This window comes from Coregonus clupeaformis, chromosome 7, assembly GCF_020615455.1.
Source record: "Coregonus clupeaformis isolate EN_2021a chromosome 7, ASM2061545v1, whole genome shotgun sequence".
Lineage (NCBI taxonomy): Eukaryota > Metazoa > Chordata > Actinopteri > Salmoniformes > Salmonidae > Coregonus > Coregonus clupeaformis.
In genome coordinates this window covers 40,625,513-40,647,167 of record NC_059198.1, presented here as the reverse complement: position 1 = coordinate 40,647,167, position 21,655 = coordinate 40,625,513, and the positions used below count along the sequence as shown (strand labels likewise).

General features: G+C 44.1%; 1 protein-coding gene across 2 annotated transcripts in view; it reads right to left on the bottom strand.

Moving 5' to 3' along the window:
- Positions 1–21,655, bottom strand: part of LOC121569180 (rho GTPase-activating protein 28) — a 49,513-nt gene continuing 27,858 nt past the window's right edge. For both annotated transcript variants that reach the window (XM_041879905.1, XM_041879907.1), the window contains exons 2-15: positions 20,427–20,629; positions 20,078–20,298; positions 13,356–13,440; positions 12,842–13,029; positions 12,429–12,594; positions 10,613–10,704; positions 7,821–7,898; positions 6,129–6,288; positions 3,112–3,194; positions 2,147–2,344; positions 1,373–1,510; positions 1,018–1,145; positions 829–893; positions 1–721 (exon numbers count right to left, since the gene is read on the bottom strand). In XM_041879905.1, coding sequence (XP_041735839.1) covers positions 630–721; positions 829–893; positions 1,018–1,145; positions 1,373–1,510; positions 2,147–2,344; positions 3,112–3,194; positions 6,129–6,288; positions 7,821–7,898; positions 10,613–10,704; positions 12,429–12,594; positions 12,842–13,029; positions 13,356–13,440; positions 20,078–20,298; positions 20,427–20,629 — 1,897 coding nt within the window. In that variant the 3' untranslated portion in view covers positions 1–629. The remainder of the gene's footprint in view (positions 722–828; positions 894–1,017; positions 1,146–1,372; positions 1,511–2,146; positions 2,345–3,111; positions 3,195–6,128; positions 6,289–7,820; positions 7,899–10,612; positions 10,705–12,428; positions 12,595–12,841; positions 13,030–13,355; positions 13,441–20,077; positions 20,299–20,426; positions 20,630–21,655) is intronic.

Here is a 21,655-nt window from a genome sequence, read left to right as displayed (position 1 = left end):
ATTTTGTTGCTTTGACAAAAGTAATTTCTGAAGATTAGTGATTCATTTAAGTCTGACCCTCATTTTAAGGTCAATCCAGTTACGTGACACTGAACTCTTGTTTTAATATGGTGAGACTAATCCTTTTTAAATATGTTTTTCAAAAGACACATTGAGGATCTAATAGCCAAATCGTAGTGTAAAAAGAGTTCCTCTCCTCAAAGGGCACTGAATTGGTGGAACGACCCAGTAGGTGAATATCTGGCACCAAACAATTCCAATGGCAAGCAATGGGATGTCGTCAGTCACGTGTGTGGCGCATGTCTTCACAAAGCTGTCCCTCCTCCAAATACTTCCATTCAGAACCCGGATATTCAGAGTATAGTGCTTCCGTCATTTTTAGTATTTTGTTAAAAGGTTTAATCACACAAACAGGGCCTGAGATGAGTCCTTCCTTCAGAAGGAGAATGTCTCTCTCCACAGTTCCTCTCTAAGCGCTCTCTCTTTTTAGTGGTCCATTGTTTGGGATAAAACCTAAATTGAACCTAAAGTCAACAAGACCTCCATGCATAGTCAGTTCACCAGGACGACCACAAGAGGGCAGTGGTTCAGTCTGCTTGCTGACTGTTGAGCGAGTGAGTCCTCAGTTCTCATGTGGTTGTGGGTTTTAAAAGCCATTCACAGTGCGGATTCACATGGTACACGTCTAGTAGGTGAGTCTCAGGGTCCAAGCAGCGCTCGCCTAGAGAGAAAAGTATTGTTTAGTTTGGTTAACGAAGACTGAGAAATGACAAGAATAATTTGTGTTTGAAAATAATTTGAGTCAAACAGTGATGTAACTATACATACCTATGTTTCCTCCGACCTCAAACAAATACTGTACTGGCCTCCGGCTAGTGCTTCTGGTGCCACGACTGTGAGAGAAAAAAATAGAATGATTTTAATAAACCCAGACATCCCTATAGTATGCATTAGCAACATCAATAACTGTCTGGGACAGAAAAAAACGAATCATCCTCATCCTCTTCCTCCACTGACCCGTTCTCGTAATCGAAGCGCGCCATCACGTCTTTGGCCTTGGTCTCGTTATCCAACTGGATTGCCATGGAGATCTTGGCGTGTTGTGGGGCGTGAACCCTGATGACCCCTTCTCTGAGGTCAGTCAACTGTGGACCAAGAAAAGCCCCAACTTCAATTCAAGTCCCATTACATGAGTACACCTCATGCTGAAAGGTACTAGCGACCTCATCCAATTAGGTACTGTCAGGAGCAAGCATACACCCAATAGCCTATGATATTGTTGTCTAGTCAAACTAACATTGAGAATAAATCTAATTGGCCATTTCAAGTTGGGGTTAAAGTACTTTAGAGTCGATAAATCAGTAATCATTACCTCGCTCCTCTCAGTCTTCTCGGCGTTCCTCTTCCTCATCAGTAGCAGCTTCCTCTTGGTCTTCTCTGAGCTGGGCGGCTTCTTGCTGGCACCAGCCTCATTCAACTTCCTCACGTGGGAGATGAGAAAGCAGGGCACCTGAGGAGAGAACAATATACCTATTAATCTCTCTCCTCTTTTTCTCTTTACATCTCTCCCTTTCTTCTCTTTCTCCCCATCTGACCGGAGGCTTGATGATTTGGGCTATACTGATGATTTGGGCTATACTGACATTGCATTCTAATAGGCCAGGCACCAGTCACCAGATTTGGGTCAAGCTGCTCTTTGTGTTTCATACAATGTGCCTGGATCACTTCCCTCATGGGTTTTTGTTCAGTAGTTTTGTAGTTTTGCATTTTGGTAGGCACTGGTCTATTAGCCTCGCATAAAAACTGTTTTCCAGTAAAACCTTGTGGTCTACATAAAAAAAATATTTTCTTGAATTACTGAAAGGGAGGTTTTGTTCAGCAGAATTACAGAGGTTGTACTGGAATCTTAAAATTGCAGATGCTATGCTGGAGCAGTTTGAGAAGTATAGACGTAATCTATCAACCACTAATTTGGGAAATTGCAGTCCCACTGTAGTTGAATAACACCCAATTCTGTCCTGATGAGGCGAGATGACTGTTGACAAGATATGTTTGGAGGTAGTGAATGTGTAGTGTGTGTGTGTGTGTGTGCGCATGTATCACATCTCTATGTGTTCGTGTACGCGCGCGTGTGCAGCAAACTCACGGTCCAGAGCAGGTCTTGGTATGTGATGAGTAGCCGTACGAGGTGGGCCGCCCCGGCTGCCCCCTGCATCTCCTCCTGCTTGGCGTTCTTGCCCCGGTAGGTGAAGAGGTTGGGAGCCACGATCATGGACACGTTCCACAGACTCATCCTATTCTTTTCTTCATAAGCTACCACCTTCCTCAGGAACTCCAACAGGGCCTGGAGGGGCACAGAGGGGTTAGAGTGGGTCTTTGTGTGTGTGTGTGTGTGTGTGTGTGTGTCCTTCGGATTTATTCCTTCAAGAAAATAGTTTAAACCTTTGCACTGGCACAATCAATGGGTAAATCTGGCCTACTGACCCAAAATATACCCACACTAAAACACACTCATATCTTATCCTACACATGTCATTTGATATACTGTACACTCAGGAAGAGAGGACGTTAGTGGGTTATCACCCGTTTTCCCTCCACACCTTCAAAACACCCACCTGAATAAGGATTGACACCTCTTATCTAAACTTTACATGATAACCTCTTTATGGGACTACACTTAAACACGGCTGTTGCTCTTCACGTTCACTTCAAGTGTGCCGAGATAAGTCATCATATTACGCCTCGACTGAGGCTTGAGCAACACTTCATGGTTGTTTACATGTTACGAAGGCAACCGCCCCTTAGAATGGTTGTGACTATTGGCTTAATGAGTCATAGGAATGTATAGCAAATGCATAGTAGGACACAGTTGCCCAATTCAAAATAAACTCTTAGCCCCTGCACTTATTTGAGCTATTTTAGGATTGGATATATGGGATAGGTGTATGTTTGTGTTTTGGGTTGTGAGGTCAAAGTTGAAAGTGTAGTTTCTCAGTCCATGATCATGAGTCTTGGGATAGCTACAAAGGACGTGATTCCTAAATGGAGACCAAAGGTGAACAACACAGTGACTTGACCTTTAGGGTCCTAGGGTCATTAGTCAAAGCTCACCTTGAGTGTGTCTCTGTTGGGCTCAGGGAGCAACATGATGAGGAGGTGCAGAGCCTGGATCTGGTGTCTGGGAGAGGAGACACCTGAGGAGGGACAGAGCGGAATACACACTGATATTTCAGCACACACACACACCCTACCATCTGGTGGAAGTGTTGTTGACTGTTATTGGCATTGTTAAGAGTACATTTAGGAGAGAAAATGGAAATGAATCATAAATGACTAGAAACAAATATACACTATATATACAAAAGTATGTTGAAACCCCTTCAAATTAGTGGATTTCGCTATTTCAGCCACACATGTTGCTGACAGGTGTATAAAATAAAGCACACAGCCATGCAATCTCCATAGACAAACATTGGCAGTAGAATGGCCTTACTGAAGAGCTCAGTGACTAAACGTGGCAGCGTCATAGGATGCCACCTTTCCAACAAGTCAGTTAGTCAAATTTCTGCCCTGCTAGAGATGCCCCGGTCAACTGCAAGTGCTGTTATTGTGAAGTGGAAATGTCTAGGAGCAACAACGGCTCAGCTGCGAAGTGGTAGGCCACATAAGCTCACAGAATGGGACCACTGAGTGCTGAAGCGCGTAGAGCGTAAAAATTGTCTGTCCTCGGTTGCAACACTCACTACTGAGTTCCAAACTGCCTCTGGAAGCAACGTCAGCACAATAACTGTTCGTCGAGAGCTTCAAGAAATGGGTTTCCATGGCCGAGCAGCCGCACACAAGCCTAAGATCACCATACGCCATGCCAAGCGTCAGCTGGAGTGGTATAAAGCTCGCCACCATTGGACTCTGGAGCAGTGGAAACGCGTTCTCTGCAGTGATGAATCATGCTTCACCATCTGGCAGTCCAACGGACTAATCTGGGTTTGGTGGATTTCAGGAGAACGCTACCTGCCCGAATGCATAGTGCCAACTGTAAAGATTGGTGGAGGAGGAATAATGGTCTGGGGCTGTTTTTCATGGTTCAGGCTAGGTCCCTTAGTTCCAGTGAAGGGAAATCTTAACGCTACAGCATACAATGACATTCTAGACGATTCTGTAATTCCAACTTTGTGGCAACAGTTTGGGGTAGGCCCTTTCCTGTTTCAGCATGACAATGCCCCCATTCACAAAGCGAGGTCCATACAGAAATGGTTTGTCGAGATTGGTGTGGAAGAAACTGACTGGCCTGCACCGAGCCCTGACCTCAACTCCATCGGACACCTTTGGGATGAATTGGAACGCCGACTGCAAGCCAGGCCTAATCGGCGAACATCAGTGTACGACCTCACTAATACTCGTGGCTGAATGGAAGCAAGTCCCCGCAGCATTGTTCCAACATCTAGTGGAAAGCCTTCCCAGAAGAGTGGAGGCGGTTATAGCAGCAAAGAGGTGACCAACTTTATATTAATACCCATTATTTTGGATGAGATGTTCGACGAGCAGGTGTCCACATACAATGCATTCGTAAAGTATTCAGACCCCTTGACTTTTTCCACGTTACAGCCTTATTCTAAAATTGATTACATTTTTTTTTCTCTCATCAATGTACACACACACACCCCATAATGACAAAGCGAAAACAGGTTTTTAGACATTTTTGCAAATGTGTTAAAAATAACAAACAGAAATACCTTATTTACATAAGTATTCAGACCCTTTGCTATGAGACTCGAAATTGAGCTCAGGTGCATCCTGTTTCCATTGATCATCCTTGAGATGTTTCTACAACTTGATTGGAGTTCACCTGTGGTAAATTAAATTGATTGGACATGATTTGGAAAAGGCACACACCTGTCTATATAAGGTCCCACAGTTGACAGTACGTCAGAGCAAAAACCAAGCCATGAGGTCGAAGGAATTGTCTGTAGAGCTCCGAGACAGGATTGTGTTGAGGCACAGATCTGGGGAAGGGTGCCAAAAAATTTCAGCAGCATTGAAGATCCCCAAGAACACAGTGGCCTCCATCATTCTTAAATGGAAGAAGTTTGGAACCACCAAGACTCTTCCTAGAGCTGGCCGCCCGGTCAACCTGAGCAATCGGGGGAGAAGGGCCTTGGTCAGGGAGGTGACCAAGAACCCGATGATTAGTCTGACAGAGCTCTAGAGTACCTCTGTGGAGATGGGATAACCTTCCAGGCCTTTATGGTAGAGTGGCCAGCCGGAAGCCACTCCTCAGTAAAAGGCACATGACAGCCTGCTTGGAGTTTGCCAAAAGGCACCTAAAGACTCTCAGACCATGACCAACAAGATTCTCTGGTCTGATGAAACCAAGATTGAACTCTTTGACCTGAATGACAAGCGTCACTTCTAGAGGAAACCTGGCACCATCATGCTGTGGGGATGTTTTTCAGTGGCAGGGACTGGGAGACTAGTCAGGATCGAGGGAAAGATGAATGGAGCAAAGTACAGAGAGATCCTTGATGAAAACCTGCTCCAGAGTGCTCAGGACCTCAGACTGGGGTGAAGGTTCACCTTCCAACAGGACAACGACCCTAAGCACACAGCCAAGACAACGCAGGAGTGGCTTCAGGACAAGTCTCTGAATGTCCTTGAGTGGCCCAGCCAGAGCCCGGACATGAACCCGATCGAACATCTCTGGAGAGACCTGAAAATTGCTGTGCAGCGACGCTCCCCATCCAACCTGACAGAGCTTGAGAGGATCTGCAGAGAAGAATGGGAGAAACTCCCTATATACAGGTGTGCTAAGTTGTAGCGTCATACCCAAGAAGACTCAAGGCTGTAATCGCTGCCGAAGGTGCTTCAACACCTGAATACTTATGTAAATGTAATCGTTTATTTTTATTTTTAAGACATTTGTTAACATTTCTAAAAAACCAGTTTTTGCTTAGTCATTATGGGGTATTGTGTATAGATTGATGAGGGAAAAACAATTGAATCAATATTAGAATAAGGCTGTAATGTAACAAAATTAGGAAAAAGTCAAGGGGTCTGAATACTTTCCGAAGGCACTGTATTATGTATACACTTCATGGTAAGCGTACAGGCCTACATGTGTGTGCACTCACTCTGTGCAGCGGCGAAGGCCGGTAAGTGTTGGAGAGTGAGCAGAGGATAAGGCAGCTCTCTGATGAACATCTTCAACAGGCCCGCTGCATCGTTGTGCCTCACCTGCTCCCAGTCAAACCGGTCCTCATAGAACTTCTGCTCGAGCTCCTGGCGAAGATGCTACAAATACCAACACCAAAACAAGAAACTGCAGCAGTTATCCCCAAAAAAGGCTCCTCCTGTGCTCAATCCAAACTCATAGAACTTCTGCTCCAGCCCCTGGCATAGATGATGTAAAACCAACACCAAAACAAGAATACACACATTATCTCCACAATGGCTCGTCCTGTGGTTAATCTCAACGCCACGGTCACCTTTGACCCCCTCCATAAGAACAAATCACATCCCTAACCATCACCATATGTGTTTGGGGAACCTAATACCCACATGGTTCCTCTAGTTGAACTCTCAAGTGTGTGTGTGGGGGTGTCTGACCTTCCATGGTGCCTAACAAATTACAATGGAGGTGAGTGGGGGTGGAGGGGTACATCCTCCCCTTCAGTCTGCTTGTCCTAATGATGAAAGGAGGTTATCCAGACCAGACCAGAGGGTACGGAGAGGTGGAGAGGCAGAGAGGGTGGCCTCCCATAGCCTGTGAGTGATGCTGGATGAGTTGGGATATCAGGGCTGATAATCAGAGAGTCTATCCCAGTGAAGGCTCACTCTGTCTGGGAGGGACAGGTTTCATCTGTGGGCCCCTGGGCCGGCTGGGTATCATGTTAACCGTAGGGGCCTCTCGACTTGGTATGGTTCTACTTAGTACAAAATATGTTTTGGTTGAGGAACACACATAAACACACAGATATGCATGCACACATATAGGCACAGAGATATGCAACCATGCACATACACACACATACACCAACCTCCCTAACACAGAGTTACTACATGACTACATGAGAGACAAGGAATGTGGAAATGATAAGGGGAGAGATGAGTGTAGGTAGGGAGGAGTCAGAAATACACCAGTCATTAATATATTTTCTGAGCATGATTTTAATTTCCTGTCAATAACATCCATACACTGAGTATACAAAGCATTAAGAACGCCTGCTCTTTCCATGGCATAGACTGACCAGGTGAATGCTATGACCCTTTATTGATGTCACTTGTTAAATCCACTTCAATCAGTGTAGATGCAGGGGAGGAGACAGGTTAAAGAAGGATTTTTAAGCATTGAGACAATTGATACATGGATTGTGTATGTGTGCCATTCAGATGGTGACTGGACAAGACAAAATATGTAAGTGCCTTTGAATGGGGTATGGTAGTAGGTGCAAGGTGAGGCGCACCGCTTTGAGTGTGTCAAGAACTGCAACGCTGCTGGGTTTTTCACACTCAACAGTTTCCCAACTCAATATACTCAGTTTATATTCTTGGCCAGAACACATCTGCCCTTGACAACCTTAGTCTGGGTCTGGGTACCCAAAACCTATACAGTAGGATAATATAAGATAGGGTCAAGTACAGCACTAAATCAAAGAGCAAACATATCTTTCCCTTCTGTGAAATGTTTTTCAAATGGTAGACATAGGCTAGAGTTACACAGAACAAGATAGCTCTATGATTGGTGATTGACAGCTACAGTATTAAAAGCTCCAGTCTCATCAGTGGAAAAGGGAGAGGGGGTGTGTGTATCTGAGGTACCTTACCTTTACTCTGGATGCAGACCCTGGTACTCTGAGAATCCCCTCTGTTTGTAGTCCTGTCTGCTCCAGCTTGGACAAGAGCTGAAACACAAGCATACACATTTTATAAACCACAAGTTTAACAAACCAAGAGGGACATTTCTATCTCAACTCGACTCTCATCTGTAAACAAAATCAACCAAATCTGACTGCATTCATTTCCTCTTACCTGTTTTCACAGAGCAGTGTTGATAACACACAGTAGAACTAGGACCAATCAGACAGGGACGTCATTTTTGTACAAACTTCTTTTTTTTTTACAGAGAGGTTTTCAAACCACTAACAAAACAGCATTCAATTCATATTTACAACTAGCGATAAAAGCACCCACAGATTCGGTCACTGGCCCTTGATGTTTGTTTTCCCATCGCCAAACTTGTTTTGCGCCACTGAACATGACTCAGACCTGGGTTGGAGACCCGAGTCAGCGACCTGAGACAACGCTATCCGACCCACCATCTCTCACACAAGTGGTACACTCCAAAAGAAAGACAAAGACACAACCCTCCCGTTTCCTGCCTCTTAGTGAAGACTGAGAATATACAATATTTCCCTTAAAAAGGTGCACTCCGTAACTTCTCTCAACAGTAAACTGTGTGGTACTAACACTTGATCATTTTTGTTTAGGAGGGCTGAGGGATCTTTGCAAGTGCAATATGACAGATGAAGACCACAGGAGAGAGAGAGTAAGGCAACCCAACAATTGTATTTTATGACAAGCTTTGGATCCCAAAAGGCTAACTATCTGTTTACTAGACCACACAAAACCTGCATTCTGAAGCAATGGTTTGACCTCATTCATCAAGTCCTCCTCCAGAAACCACTTTCCAGGTCCACATAATATAAACCAACACTGATATAGCAGTGAACAATTGCTTCAAAGAAAAGTCCTATAATTCCCTTTCAGAAGGCACTTATCTACCAAATCCCTTAAACACCACCTTGATACCCAAAACTCTAGTCATTTCCTATACATGCCCTGTAATTGGAGTTTGTCTAGACAGTCAATGTGACAAGAGTATTTTAGGTTAATTCTGGTTGGACTGGACTTTGACTGCTGGTAACAGGGTTAGCTCCTTAACTCTCAGATATGCCAAGGTTAGGTCCGTGTCACTGGCTGACTGACTGACTGGCAGCTGCTAGGACTCTAAACAGTCAGATGTTGTTATTTTCAGTACAGCTCCTTACATACAGTACCAGATATACAGTATTTCTCAAATATATGAGCTATTAGAGCTAACATATTCTATTACATCTAAGACATTTTAGCTTTTCATTTCTAATTAATTTGTAAACATTTCTAAAAACATAATTCAACTTTGACATTATGGGGTATTGTGTGTAGGCCAGTGACACAAAATCTCAATGTAATCAATTGTCAAGAACTGCAACGCTGCTGGGTTTTTCACGCTCAACAGTTTCCCATGTGTGTCAAGAATAGTCCACCACCCAAAGGACATCCAGCCAACTTGACACAACTGTGGGAGCAATGTCAAAATTCCACTTTGACATTATGGGGTATTGTGTATAGGCCAGTGACACAAAATCTCAATGTAATCAATTGTAAATTCAGGCTGTAACACAACAAGATGTGGAAAAAGTCAAGGGGTGTGAATACTTTCTGAAGGCACTGCATATACCGTCCCAGACATATTTCTAAAATACAGCTAACATATTCTATGATAGAAATTGACATTAACTAACATCCATCCCTAGCTGACATGACAACACAAATGAAAATAAAAGTATATATAGCTTATAGTTCATCGCTTGACTCTCCTCCCTCCCCTCCCCTCCCCCACTCGGTAGGTTTAATAGGAGTATATGGTAGACTTCTGACATTTAGTCTCTCCGGAATGTCTTTGTGATAACGTGTGAAAGCTTAACCAGGCTGACTCTAGTACTGCTACAGAGAAACAGGAGGGGTGATAGGCTCTTGGAGGGAGCAGTCAGTGCATCCCCTGACACATATTACGTTACCACAAAGCAGTAATGGCCAGCTGAGGAGGAGTCAGGGAGTGTGTTGTTGTGAGTGGTTCTGGGAAAGGCTTGCTTCAGTAGGAATAGCATGACGAAAGTGATGAGGGTCAGGATACTATGGGTTATCAGAGGGTGAGAGTAGAGCTGGGACAATAAACCAAAAATTATCGACACGACAAAACCGACCACTTATTGTGGACATTTCTAAATGAAATATGTTTCTAATATGGGTGATTGTTAATAGGAAAATTGATAGGTACAACATTCAAAGTATTAGTAGTAGTTTTAAGGGTAATATTAAAAAAACAACAGTAGTGCACATATAAATGTATTGTTCAGTTGATCATTATCGTGATAATTCAGTCAATTTATAGCAATATGGATTTTTGTAAATATCACCCAGCTCTAGGTGTGAGTAGCACTGAGGGAAGGAGTGAGGGAGTTGGGGAGGAGAGCGAGGGAGAGACAGAAAGAGAGAAAAAGAGAGAAAAAGAGAGAGAAAAAAGTGAGAAGAAATAAATAAAAAATAAACGAGGGAGAGAGAGAGAGACGGAGAGTTTAACTGACCCATAGAAGTGCTGAGTAGGAGAACTCCATAAATGGCAATGCAAAATAACCCCATATCAATTTTCCATTGGGGAAGTAGCAGGGATTTTCCCCCCAGTTCCATTTCATGTTAAATATTACTATAACCAGAGGGGAGAGACGCTTGTAGTTTCAAAAAGGAGAAGTAAGGGTGGTTTACCAATACAAATAGAACCAAACAGGTAAAGTACCTTTTTGAAGACGAGAGGAACCTTGGACTCTGGGAATTTCTTCTGGTCATTCTCCAGTAGAGTGGTCAGGGAAACTCCAAATACACCACTTTCTGTGTAGGGGGCGTGAAAAAAATGTAAAAATGGGATGTGAAACACAAGGGTTGTGTTCATTAGAGCAAGCAACTGAAAACGTCTTAAAAAAATTTGCAACATAAAACTTAAATATACAGTGCATTCGGAAAGTATTCAGCCCCCTTGACTTTTTCCACTTTGTTACGTTACAGCCTTATTCTAAAATGGATAAAATAAAATAAAATCCTCATCAAGCTACACACAATACCCCATAATGACAAAGCAAAAACAGGTTTTTAGACATTTTGCAAATGTATTAATAACAAAATACCTTATTTACATAAGTATTCAGACCCTTTGCTATGAGACTCAAAAATGAGCTCAGGTGCATCCTGATTCAATTGATCATCCTTGAGATGTCTCTATAACTTGATTGGAGTCCACCTGTTGTAAATTGTATTGATAAGACATGATTTGGAAAAGCACACACCTGTCTATTTAAGGTCCCACAGTTGACTGGGCAAGGGTACCAAAAAATGTCTGCAGCATTGAAGGTCCCCAAGAACACAGTGGCCTCCATCATTTTTAAATGGAAGAAGTTTGGAACCACCAAGACTCTTCCTAGAGCTGGCCGCCTGGCCAAACGGAGCAATCAGGGGAGAAGGGCCTTGGGTCAGAGAGGTGACCAAGAACCCGATAATCACTCTGACAGAGCTCTAGAGTTCCTCTGTGGAGATGGGAGAACCTTCCAGAAGGACAACCATCTCTGCAGCACTCCACCAATCACGCCTTTATGATAGAGTGGCCAGACGGAAGCCACTCCTCAGTAAAAGGCACATGACAGCCTGCTTGGAGTTTGCCAAAAGGCACCTAAAGACTCTCAGACCATGAGAAACAAGATTCTCTGGTTTGATGAAACCAAGATCGAACTCCTTGGCCTGAAACCAAGCGTTACATCTGGAGGAAACCTGGCACCATCCCTACAGTGAAGCATGGTGGTGGCAGCATCATGCTGTAGGGATGTTTTTCAGCGGCAGGGACTGGGAGACTAGTCAGGATCGAGGGAAAGATGAACGAAGCAAAGTACAGAGAGATCCTTGATGAAAACATGCTCCAAAGCGCTCAGGACCTCAGACTGGGGCGAATGTTCACCTTCCAACAGGACAACGACCCTAAGCACATAGCCAAGACAACGCAGGAGTGGCTTCGGGACAAGTCTCTGAATGTCCTTGAGTGGCCCAGCCAGAGCCCGGACTTGAACCCGATCGAACATCTCTGGAAAGAACTTAAAATAGCTGTGCAGCGATGCTCCCTATCCAACCTGACAGAGCTTGAGAGGATCTGCAGAGAAGAATGGGAGAAACTCACCAAATACAGGTGTGCCAAGATTGTAGCATCATACCCAAGAAGACTCGAGGCTGTAATTGCTGCCAAAGGTGCTTCAACAAAGTACTGAGTAAAGGGTCTGAATACTTATGTAAATATGATATTTCAGTTTTCTATTTTTAATACATTTGCAAAAATGTCTAAAAACTCGTTTTTGCTTTGTCATTTTGGGGTATTGTGTGTAGATTGAGGAGGGAAAAAAAACTGATTGAATCAATTTTAGAATAAGGCTGTAACGTAACAAAATGTGGAAAAAGTCAAGGGGTCTGAATACTTTCCGAATGTACTGTATATTTTCCAGGTAAACCTGCCCTGTTTAAGTGGGGTTTCTTCAGTTTTTGCCTAATGAACATGACCCAGTTAACCATCCACCCACCTCTGGCCTTGCTGCGTGCCGCTCGGTTGCGTTTGAGCTCAATGCCCAAGCAGTCGTAGAACGTGGTCAGTTCAATCAGAGAGATATAGCCGATCTTCTTCATGTCCTCACAAGATAGGTCTTGTATGTGGGTGAGGCCTAGTTTAGGCCTAGGCAGCTGAAATGTCTGTACAAGACAAGACCATGGTCATTCATAAGAAACAGTCTCGATCATCAACACATCTTACATATTCCAACAGGTTGCCAGAGGTCGGCCTATTGGTTAACACAGCTGCTTTCAAACCATACCACACACAGCCCCCTACAGCTGGGGTTCAAATTTCTGTTCTGTACATTCCCTTCCATCTGTATGTCGCGCTCAAATTTTCTAAAAGGGGAGTTCCAAAAGGTCAGAGGTCAGAGTTGAGACTCACTGGCAGGTCGGGGTCGTCTCTGCGGATGCGTTGGCAGTCCTGGCAGTCCCCCTGGCGGCCCCTGCGGTGGGCAGTGACGCCCTCGGAGTAAGGCACCTCGAAAGACAGGGAGTCAGAGGTATCCTGAGGGGGAGGGCACTCTGAAACACGTCCCTCCACTGGGGAGAAGCTGGGAAAAGCAGGTCGCACTGGAACACACGCAGACAGACAGACACACGTGCACACACACACATACAGAATGATGGGCACATCACCAGTATGTTCCCCTATGCAAAGACATCCGTCCAACCAACCAGATGGAAATTACCTATGTTGATGACTTGGTCACAGTCCAATGTGTTTTCCACATTGATTCAATCCCATTGACAGAATTAGGTTGAAATAGCATGGAAACAACATTGATTCAACCCATTGGAGTGGTGGCCTCACAGTCGGTTGCATCAGCCAACCAAATCCAACCAAACTAACAGGGTACATTAAATGGTGGTAACATATTGAGAGACTATAGACTCACCTCTAGAAGACGTCCGGTGGATGCATCTGGAAGGCATGTGTCCATTGGGTGACTTGGGCGGGACAGGCGGTATGGGATCAACCAGCTAAAAGGATAGGGGACATTCATGATCATCATTTATGCTAATACAGTGTGTGTGGAGTTTGTTTCACAAAACAAGTATTATCAACAACTAAACATCAGCTTTTAGAAGTGGGACGCATGAAAATATGAATCCTGCTTTAGCATTTGACTATGGTGAAATGAGTCAGATCTTCTTCTAAACGATCACAGGAGTTGCAGTGAACTGAATTAACACTAGCGTTGTGTTCAGCTAACCATCTCATCAGTCACAGTATCAGATGTGTGAACAGCGACGAGGGATACGGCTGTTTTGTTCCAATGCATTTACTACCATATATGGCTCTGCAGTATATTTGCTGACATGGGGAGAGAGAAGAGTGGGTATCAATGAAACAAAGGAGCGTTCAACAGAGCCAGCTGTTTTGTTTTGTTGTACACCTCCTAGTCAGCGAAAAGAGCATGGTCAACGGTAATGGACAATGCTGCCAGAATTGACTGGACCAAACCACACTAGGATATAGAAATGTAGCCTTTATACAGTAGGTTTCATGTACATAAAATTGCATTTCACAGGTCTGAGAAAGAGCTTGAGTTCATAGTCACAAAATACAAACGTTTGGCTAAATACATTACGTATGCTTTTTCTTTCCAACGCTGTAATCTTACACTCCACCAACCAAATACAAAAAGAGACTCCACCATCTTTCACTATTAGATTTCGACAAAACTGGCCATGGTCTTTAATCAATCCTCATCCAGACTGAATGGCCTGCTTAATGGATCCGGTCTCAATGTCCTTGGGGCTTAAATCCATTTCGCTAATCATACAAAAAAATCTACAGTGGTCTGTGGGGCCTGCCAGTAAGACAGTGCTCTAGCTGGAGTAGGGTGAAGGCTCTCTGTGTCCTGGACTCAGCTGTCATCCTAGCTGGAACGGAGTGGTGCGTATGACTCAGAATCCTGTGCCCCCTGCCAGATCTGTGACTCACCCTAGAGACTACTGCCACCGCCACACAGCAGTGCTGACAGGGGCATTGTGGCAGTATTTGGCGTGGGTGCATTATTAGTCGTATCACCCCTCCCCATTAATTCATGCTGTAAATATCTTCATAGCAACACAACACCCTTTAATAGCCATTGCAGCTAGCTAGCTGATTCCCATGACAGACAACTCTGTGGGCTTGCTACAGTTGAAGTTGGAAGTTTACATACACTTAGGTTGGTGTCATTAAAACCTGTTTTTCAACCACTCCACAAATGTCTTGTTAACAAACTATAGTTTTGGCAAGTCGGTTAGGACATCTACTTTGTGCATGACACAAGTAATTTTTCCAACAATTGTTCAGACAGATTATTTCACATATAATTCACTGTATCACAATTCCAGTGGGTCAGAAATTTACATACACTAAGTTGACTGTGCCTTTAAACAGCTTGGAAAATTCCAGAAAATGATGTCATGGCTTTAGAAGCTTCTGATAGGCTAATTAACACCATTTGAGTCAATTGGAATGTGTACCTTTGGATGTATTTCAAGGCCTACCTTCAAACTCAGTGCCTCTTTGCTTGACATCATTGGACAATCAAAATAAATCAGCCAAGACCTCATAATTTTTTTTTTTTTAGACCTCCACAAGTCTTGTTCATCCTTGGGAGCAATTTCCAAATGCCTGAAGTTACCACGTTCATCTGTACAAACAATAGTACGCAAGTATAAACACCATGGGACCACGCAGCCGTCATCCCGCTCAGGAAGACAGACGCGTTCTGTCTCCTAGAGATGAACGTACTTTGGTGCGAAAAGTGCAAATCAATCCCAGAACAACAGCAAAGGACCTTGTGAAAATGCTGGAGGAAAGAGGTACAAAAGTATCTATATCCACAGTAAAACAAGTCCTATATTAAGATAACTTGAAAGGCCGCTCAGCAAGGAAGAAGCCACTGCTCCAAAACCGCCATAAAAAAGCCAGACTACGGTTTGCAACTGCACATGGGGACAAAGATCATACTTTTTGGAGAAATGTACTCTGGTCTGATGAAACAAAAATAGCACTGTTTGGCCATAATGACCATCGTTATGTTTGGAGGTAAAAGGGGAAGGCTTGGAAGCCGAAGAACACCATCCCAACCGTGAAGCACGGGGGTGGCAGCATCATGCTGTGAGGGTGCTTTGCTGCACGAGGGACTGGTGCACTTCACAAAATAGGATGGCATCATGAGGAAGGAAAATTATATGGATATATTGAAGCAACATCTCAAGACATCAGTCAGGAAGTTAAAGCTTGGTCGCAAATGGGTCTTCCAAATGGACAATGACCCCCAAGCACACTTCCAAAGTTGTGGCAAAATGGCTTAAGGACAACAAAGTCAAGGAATTGGAATGGCCATCACAAAGCCCTGACCTCAATCCTATAGAAAATGTGTGGGCAGAACTGAAAAAGCGTGTGCGAGCAAGGAGGCCTACAAACCTGACTCAGTTAAACCAGCTCTGTCAGGAGGAATGGGCCAAAATTCACCCAACTTATTGTGGGAAGCTTGTGGAAGGCTACACGAAACGTTTGACCCAAGTTAAACAATTTAAAGGCAATGCTACCAAATACTAATTGAGTGTACGTAAACTTCTGACCCACTGGGAATGTGATGAAATAAATAAAAGCTAAAATCAATCATTCTCTCTACTATTATTCTGACATTTCACATTCTTAAAATAAAGTGGTGATCCTAACTGACCTAAGACAGGGAATTTTTACTAGGATTAAATGTCAGGAATTGTGAAAAACTGAGTTTAAATGTATTTGGCTAAGGTGTATGTAAACTTCCGACTTCAACTGTACCTAATATACCACCAACCCTTCTACAGAACATATTACAATGCTGCTATGCTATTTGATGTCCTTGGATCTAAGCAGCGCGTGCAGTACACAGCTATCTGAAAACAGTATGGGGATCATAAGCAGCGCGTGCAGTACACAGCTATCTGAAAACAGTATGGTACTTCCCCGTTGCTCTTCTCATGTAAAACTTCTTCCACATTCCAGCTAACAATCAGTCAGTGCTCCAGTTCTATTTCCAGAGAAAGAGGAGGCAGCTATCAGCCGAGAGCTGCTTTACAGGGTTGGGCAAGCATGAGGAAGAGCACATCGTGTTTCCACCGTCCAACCCCACTCCTCTGACAATGGCCTATGCCAGAGCCATGTATACCGTATAAGCCTATAATGGTTCTGGTCCATACCAACTGGGTTGGTGTTTAAATACTGGGGGCTAACACACTTGAGTGTCTGAAGCAAGTCTACTGGACTCCTCTCCTTACTCTAGCCCAGTGATGGGCAACTGGCGGTCCCTTTTGAAGGCCCTTGGATCCTTGGATATACACTACCAGTCAAAAGTTTTAGAACACCTACTCATTCAAGGGTTTTCTTTCTTTTTACTATTTTCTACATTGTAGAATAATAGTGAAGACATCAAAACTATGAAATAACACATATGGAATCATGTAGTAACCAAAAAAAGTTAATCAAATTAAAATATATTTTATATTTGAGATTCTTCAAATAGCCACCCTTTGCCTTGATGACAGCTTTGCACACTCTTGGCATTCTCTCAACCAGCTTCACCTGGAATGCTTTTCCAACAATCTTGAAGGAGTTCCCACATGTTGAGCACTTGTTGGCTGCTTTTCCTTCACTCTGCGGTCCAACTCATCCCAAACCATCTCAATTTGGTTAAGGTCGGGGGGTTGTGGAGGCTGGGTCATCTGATGCAGCACTCCATCACTCTCCTTCTTGGTAAAATAGCCCTTACACAGCCTGGAGGTGTGTTGGGTCATTGTCCTGTTGAAAAACAAATGATAGTCCCACTAAGCCCAAACCAGATGGGATGGAGTATCACTTCAGAATGCTGTGGTAGCCATGCTGGTTAAGTGTTCCTTGAATTCTAAATAAATCACAGACAGTGTCACCAGCAAAGCACCCCCACACCATAACACATCCTCCTCCATGCTTTACGGTGGGAAATACACCTGCGAAGATAATCCGTTCACCCACACCGCGTCTCACAAAGACACGGCGGTTGGAACCAAAAATCTCTAATTTGGACTCCAGACCAAAGCACAAATTTCCACCTGTCTAATGTCCATTGCTTGTGTTTCTTGGCCCAAGCAAGTCTCTTCTTCTTATTGGAGTCCTTTAGTAGTGGTTTCTTTGCAGCAATTCGACCATGAAGGCCTGATTCACGCAGTTTCCTCTGAACAGTTGACGTTGAGATGTGTGTTACTTGAACTCTGTGAAGCATTTATTTGGGCTGCAATTTCTGAGGCTGGTAACTCTAATGAACTTATCCTCTGCAGCAGAGGTAACTCTGGGTCTTCCATTTCTGTGCCGGTCCTCATGAGAGCCAGTTTCATCATAACGCTTGATGATTTTTGTGACTGCACTTGAAGAAACTGACCTTCATGTCTTAAAGTAATGATGGACTGTCATTTCTCTTTGCTTATTTGAGCTGTTCTTGTCATAATATGGACTTGCCAAATAGGGCTATCTTCTGTATACCCCCCCCACTACCTTGTCACAACACAACTGATTGGCACAAGCGCATTAAGGAAAAATATATTCCACAAATTAACTTTTAAGAAGGCACACATGTTAATTGAAATGCACTCCAGGTGACTACCTCATGAAGCTGGTTGAGAGAATGCCAAGAGTGTGCAAAGCTGTCATTAAGGCAAAGGGTGGCTATTTGAAGAATCTCAAATATAAAATATATTTTGATTTGTTTAACACTTTTTTGGTTACTACATGATTCCATATGTGTTATTTCATAGTTTTGATGTCTTCACTATTATTCTACAATGTAGAAAATAGTAAAAAAATAAAGAAAAACCCTTGAAAGAGTAGGTGTTCTAAAACTTTTGACCGGTAGTGTATATACACACACACACCTCCACTCACACACTATATGACCAAAAGTATGTGGACACCTCCTGAACATCTCATTCCAAAATCATGGACATTAATATGGAGTTGGTCCCCCCTTTGCTGCTAGAACAGCCTCCACTCTTCTGGAAAGACTTTCCACTAGATGTTGGAACATAGCTGCGGGTACTTGCTTCCATTCAGCCACAAGAGCATTAGTGAGGTTGGGCACTGATGTTGGGCGATTAGGCCTGGCTTGCAGTCAGCGTTCCAATTCATCCCAAAGGTGTTCGATGGGGTTGAGGTCAGGGCTATGTGCAGGACAGTCAAGTTCTTCCACAACGATCTCGACAAACCATTTAAATGTATGCTGTAGCATTAAGATTTCCCTTCACTGGAACTAAGGGGCCTAGCCAGAACCATGAAAAACAGCCCCAGACCATTATTCCTCCTCCACCAAACTTTACAGTTGGCACTATGCATTGGGGCAGGTAGTGTTCTCCTGACATCCGCCAAACCCAGATTCGTCCGTCGGACTGCCAGATGGTGAGACGTAATTCATCACTCCAAAAAACGTGTTTCCACTGCTCCAGAGTCCAATGGCGGCGAGCTTTACACCACTCCAGCCGACACTTGGTATTGCGTATGGTGATCTTAGGCTTGTGTGCGGCTGCTGGGCCATGGAAACCCATTTCATGAAGCTCCCGACGAACAGTTCTTCTGCTGACGTTGCTTCCAGAGGAAGTTTGGAACTCGGTAGTGAGTGTTGCAACCGAGGACAGATTATTTTTACGCGCTACACGCTTCAGCACTTGGCGGTCCCGTTCTGTGAGCTTGGGTAGCCTATCACCTCACGGCTGAGCCGTTGTTGCTCTTAGACGTTTCCACTTCACAATAACAGCACTTACAGTTGACCAGGCAGCTCTATCAGGGCAGAAATTTGACGAACCGACTTGTTGGAAAGGTGGCATCCTATGACGGTGCCACGTTGAAAGTCACTGAGCTCTTCAGTAAGGCCATCCTACTGCCAATGTTTGTCTATGGAGATTGCATGGCTGTGCGCTCGAGTGGGCACATTTGCTATACAGTATAACACAACAGTTTTTGTGATAAAACCATCAGTAGAATTGAAAATGCGATGGAAACCCATTTCACTTGTATTTTTTATTCGGTACGTGGTAACTTAACGGCAAAAGTTATTTTTATGTGTACTATGTCATCACGCAAAGCCTTTTATCCGCAAAAAGTAAGTTTGATGGAAACATCTCTGGTGGAAAATGTGCATATTGTTTTATGCAGATTCTTGAATATTCGCATGAAAATCTGTCGCAAATTGGATGGAAACCTAGCTACTGATATAGTCAGTCAATTAGCCATGTCTGCAAAAAAAAAAAAATGTGTGGGTACACAGACCCGCGAGCAACTGCGTCCCCTCATGATGAGTTCAGATTTTGTGGCCCCGACCTCCATCAAAGTCGCCCATCCCTGACATTCAGGATTTGCATACGTACTGAGATTACAGAGGATCAGTAGCACAACTGAGATTACCAAAGGTTCCATATCTAGTTGAATTTAGGCCATAGGGGCAGACGCACCAGTTATAGCCTAACAAGGGCCAGACATTAGACAGACTTCATGTCAACATGTTTCCTGTTAGGATTTCAAATCGGAAATATACAGACTAACTCCATAAACACAATTGCTGAGTGCTTATCCCAAAGCACTCTTGCCATAACCCAAAGCACCCACCAATGTGTCTGGCGTGGAGAAGACATCTTGGACGTGTCTGGCCGGCTGCTTGTTCCTCTTCCTCATGGTCAGGGTATAGTTGTCCACACGCTTCTTCACCATGGCTGCCTGTGAGCGCGTCAGCGTGGAGAGCAGCGCCTCCGCAGGCCCCTCCCCCAACTCCCCCGACACAAACGTGGACAGACCCGCCTCCTGCAGCCACGCCTCCTCAAGCTCGGCCTCTGTAAGTGGAGGAAGAATAATTTAGACAAATCAGTATCCATAGTATCTATCAGAATCTACATTTGTAACCATCGCTATGGTTTATCTGTTGCATGCCCGAATCAATATGACCCTGGTTGGTACGGACCATCCATACTGCCCCTCTCCAGCAGGTCCTCGTGGCCCCGTTCACCATCCTCCTCGATGTTCTTCACTTCGCTCCAGTAGTCCTCCATGGAGTCTTGGGAGTCCCGCGACGCCAGGCGCTCCAGTGAGCTGGGGGGAGAAGAGGGCCTGGCCCCCCTGGAACTCATCCTGCCTAGTAGGCCTATCCCCTGGTACTGCACCTTCCTGGGGTGGGGAAGGAAAGGAGGGGGAAGTCAGTTAGTCAATAGGCTGGTATTGGTGACCATTTATACTGAACAAAAATATAAATGCAACATGCAACAATTTCAACGATTTTACTGAGTTACAGTTTATATAAGGAAATTAGTCAATTGAAATAAATTCATTAGGCCCTAATCTATGGATTTCACATGACTGGGCAGGGGCGCAGCCATGGGTGGGCCCGCCCACCCAAGGAGCCAGGCCCTGCCAATCAGAATGAGTTTCCCACAAAAGGGTTTTATTACAGACAGAAATACTCCTCAGTTTAAATCCTGGTCTCAGATTATCCCGCAGGTGAAGAAGCCGGATGTGTAGGTCCTGGGCTGGCGTGGTTACATGTGGTCTGCGGTTGTGAGGCCGATTGGACGTACTGCCAAATTCTCTAAAATGATGTTGGAGGCGGCTTTTGGTAGAGAAATTAACATTTAATTCTCTGGCAACAGCTCTGGTGGATATTCCTGCAGTCAGCATGCCAATTGGATGCTCCCTCAAAACTTGAGACATCTGTGGCATTGTGTTGTGTGACAAAACTGCACATTTTAGAGTGGCCTTTTATTGTCCCCAACACTGCCTTGTATAACTGCCTTAATTTTGCTGGACCCCAGGAAGAGTAGCTGCTGCCTTGGCAGCAGTTAATGAGGATCCATAATAAACACAAATTCAAGGTGCACCTGTGTAATGATTATGCTGTTTAAATCAGCTTCTTGATATGCCACACCAGCCAGGTGGATGGATTATCTTGGCAAAGGAGAAATGTTCACTTACACCAACAAATTTGTGCACAACATTTTAGAGATGGAACATTTCTGGGATCTTTTATTTCAGCTCATGAAACAAGGACCAACACTTTACATGTTGCGTTTATATTTTTGTTCAGTATATTTAGTGGTTATAAAGCCTATATGAATGCTTTATGAAGCCTACATAAGACGCACTTCAAATAAAGTGGGACCGATGGTCTACATAGAGTACTTAACAGTGAATCAGGGA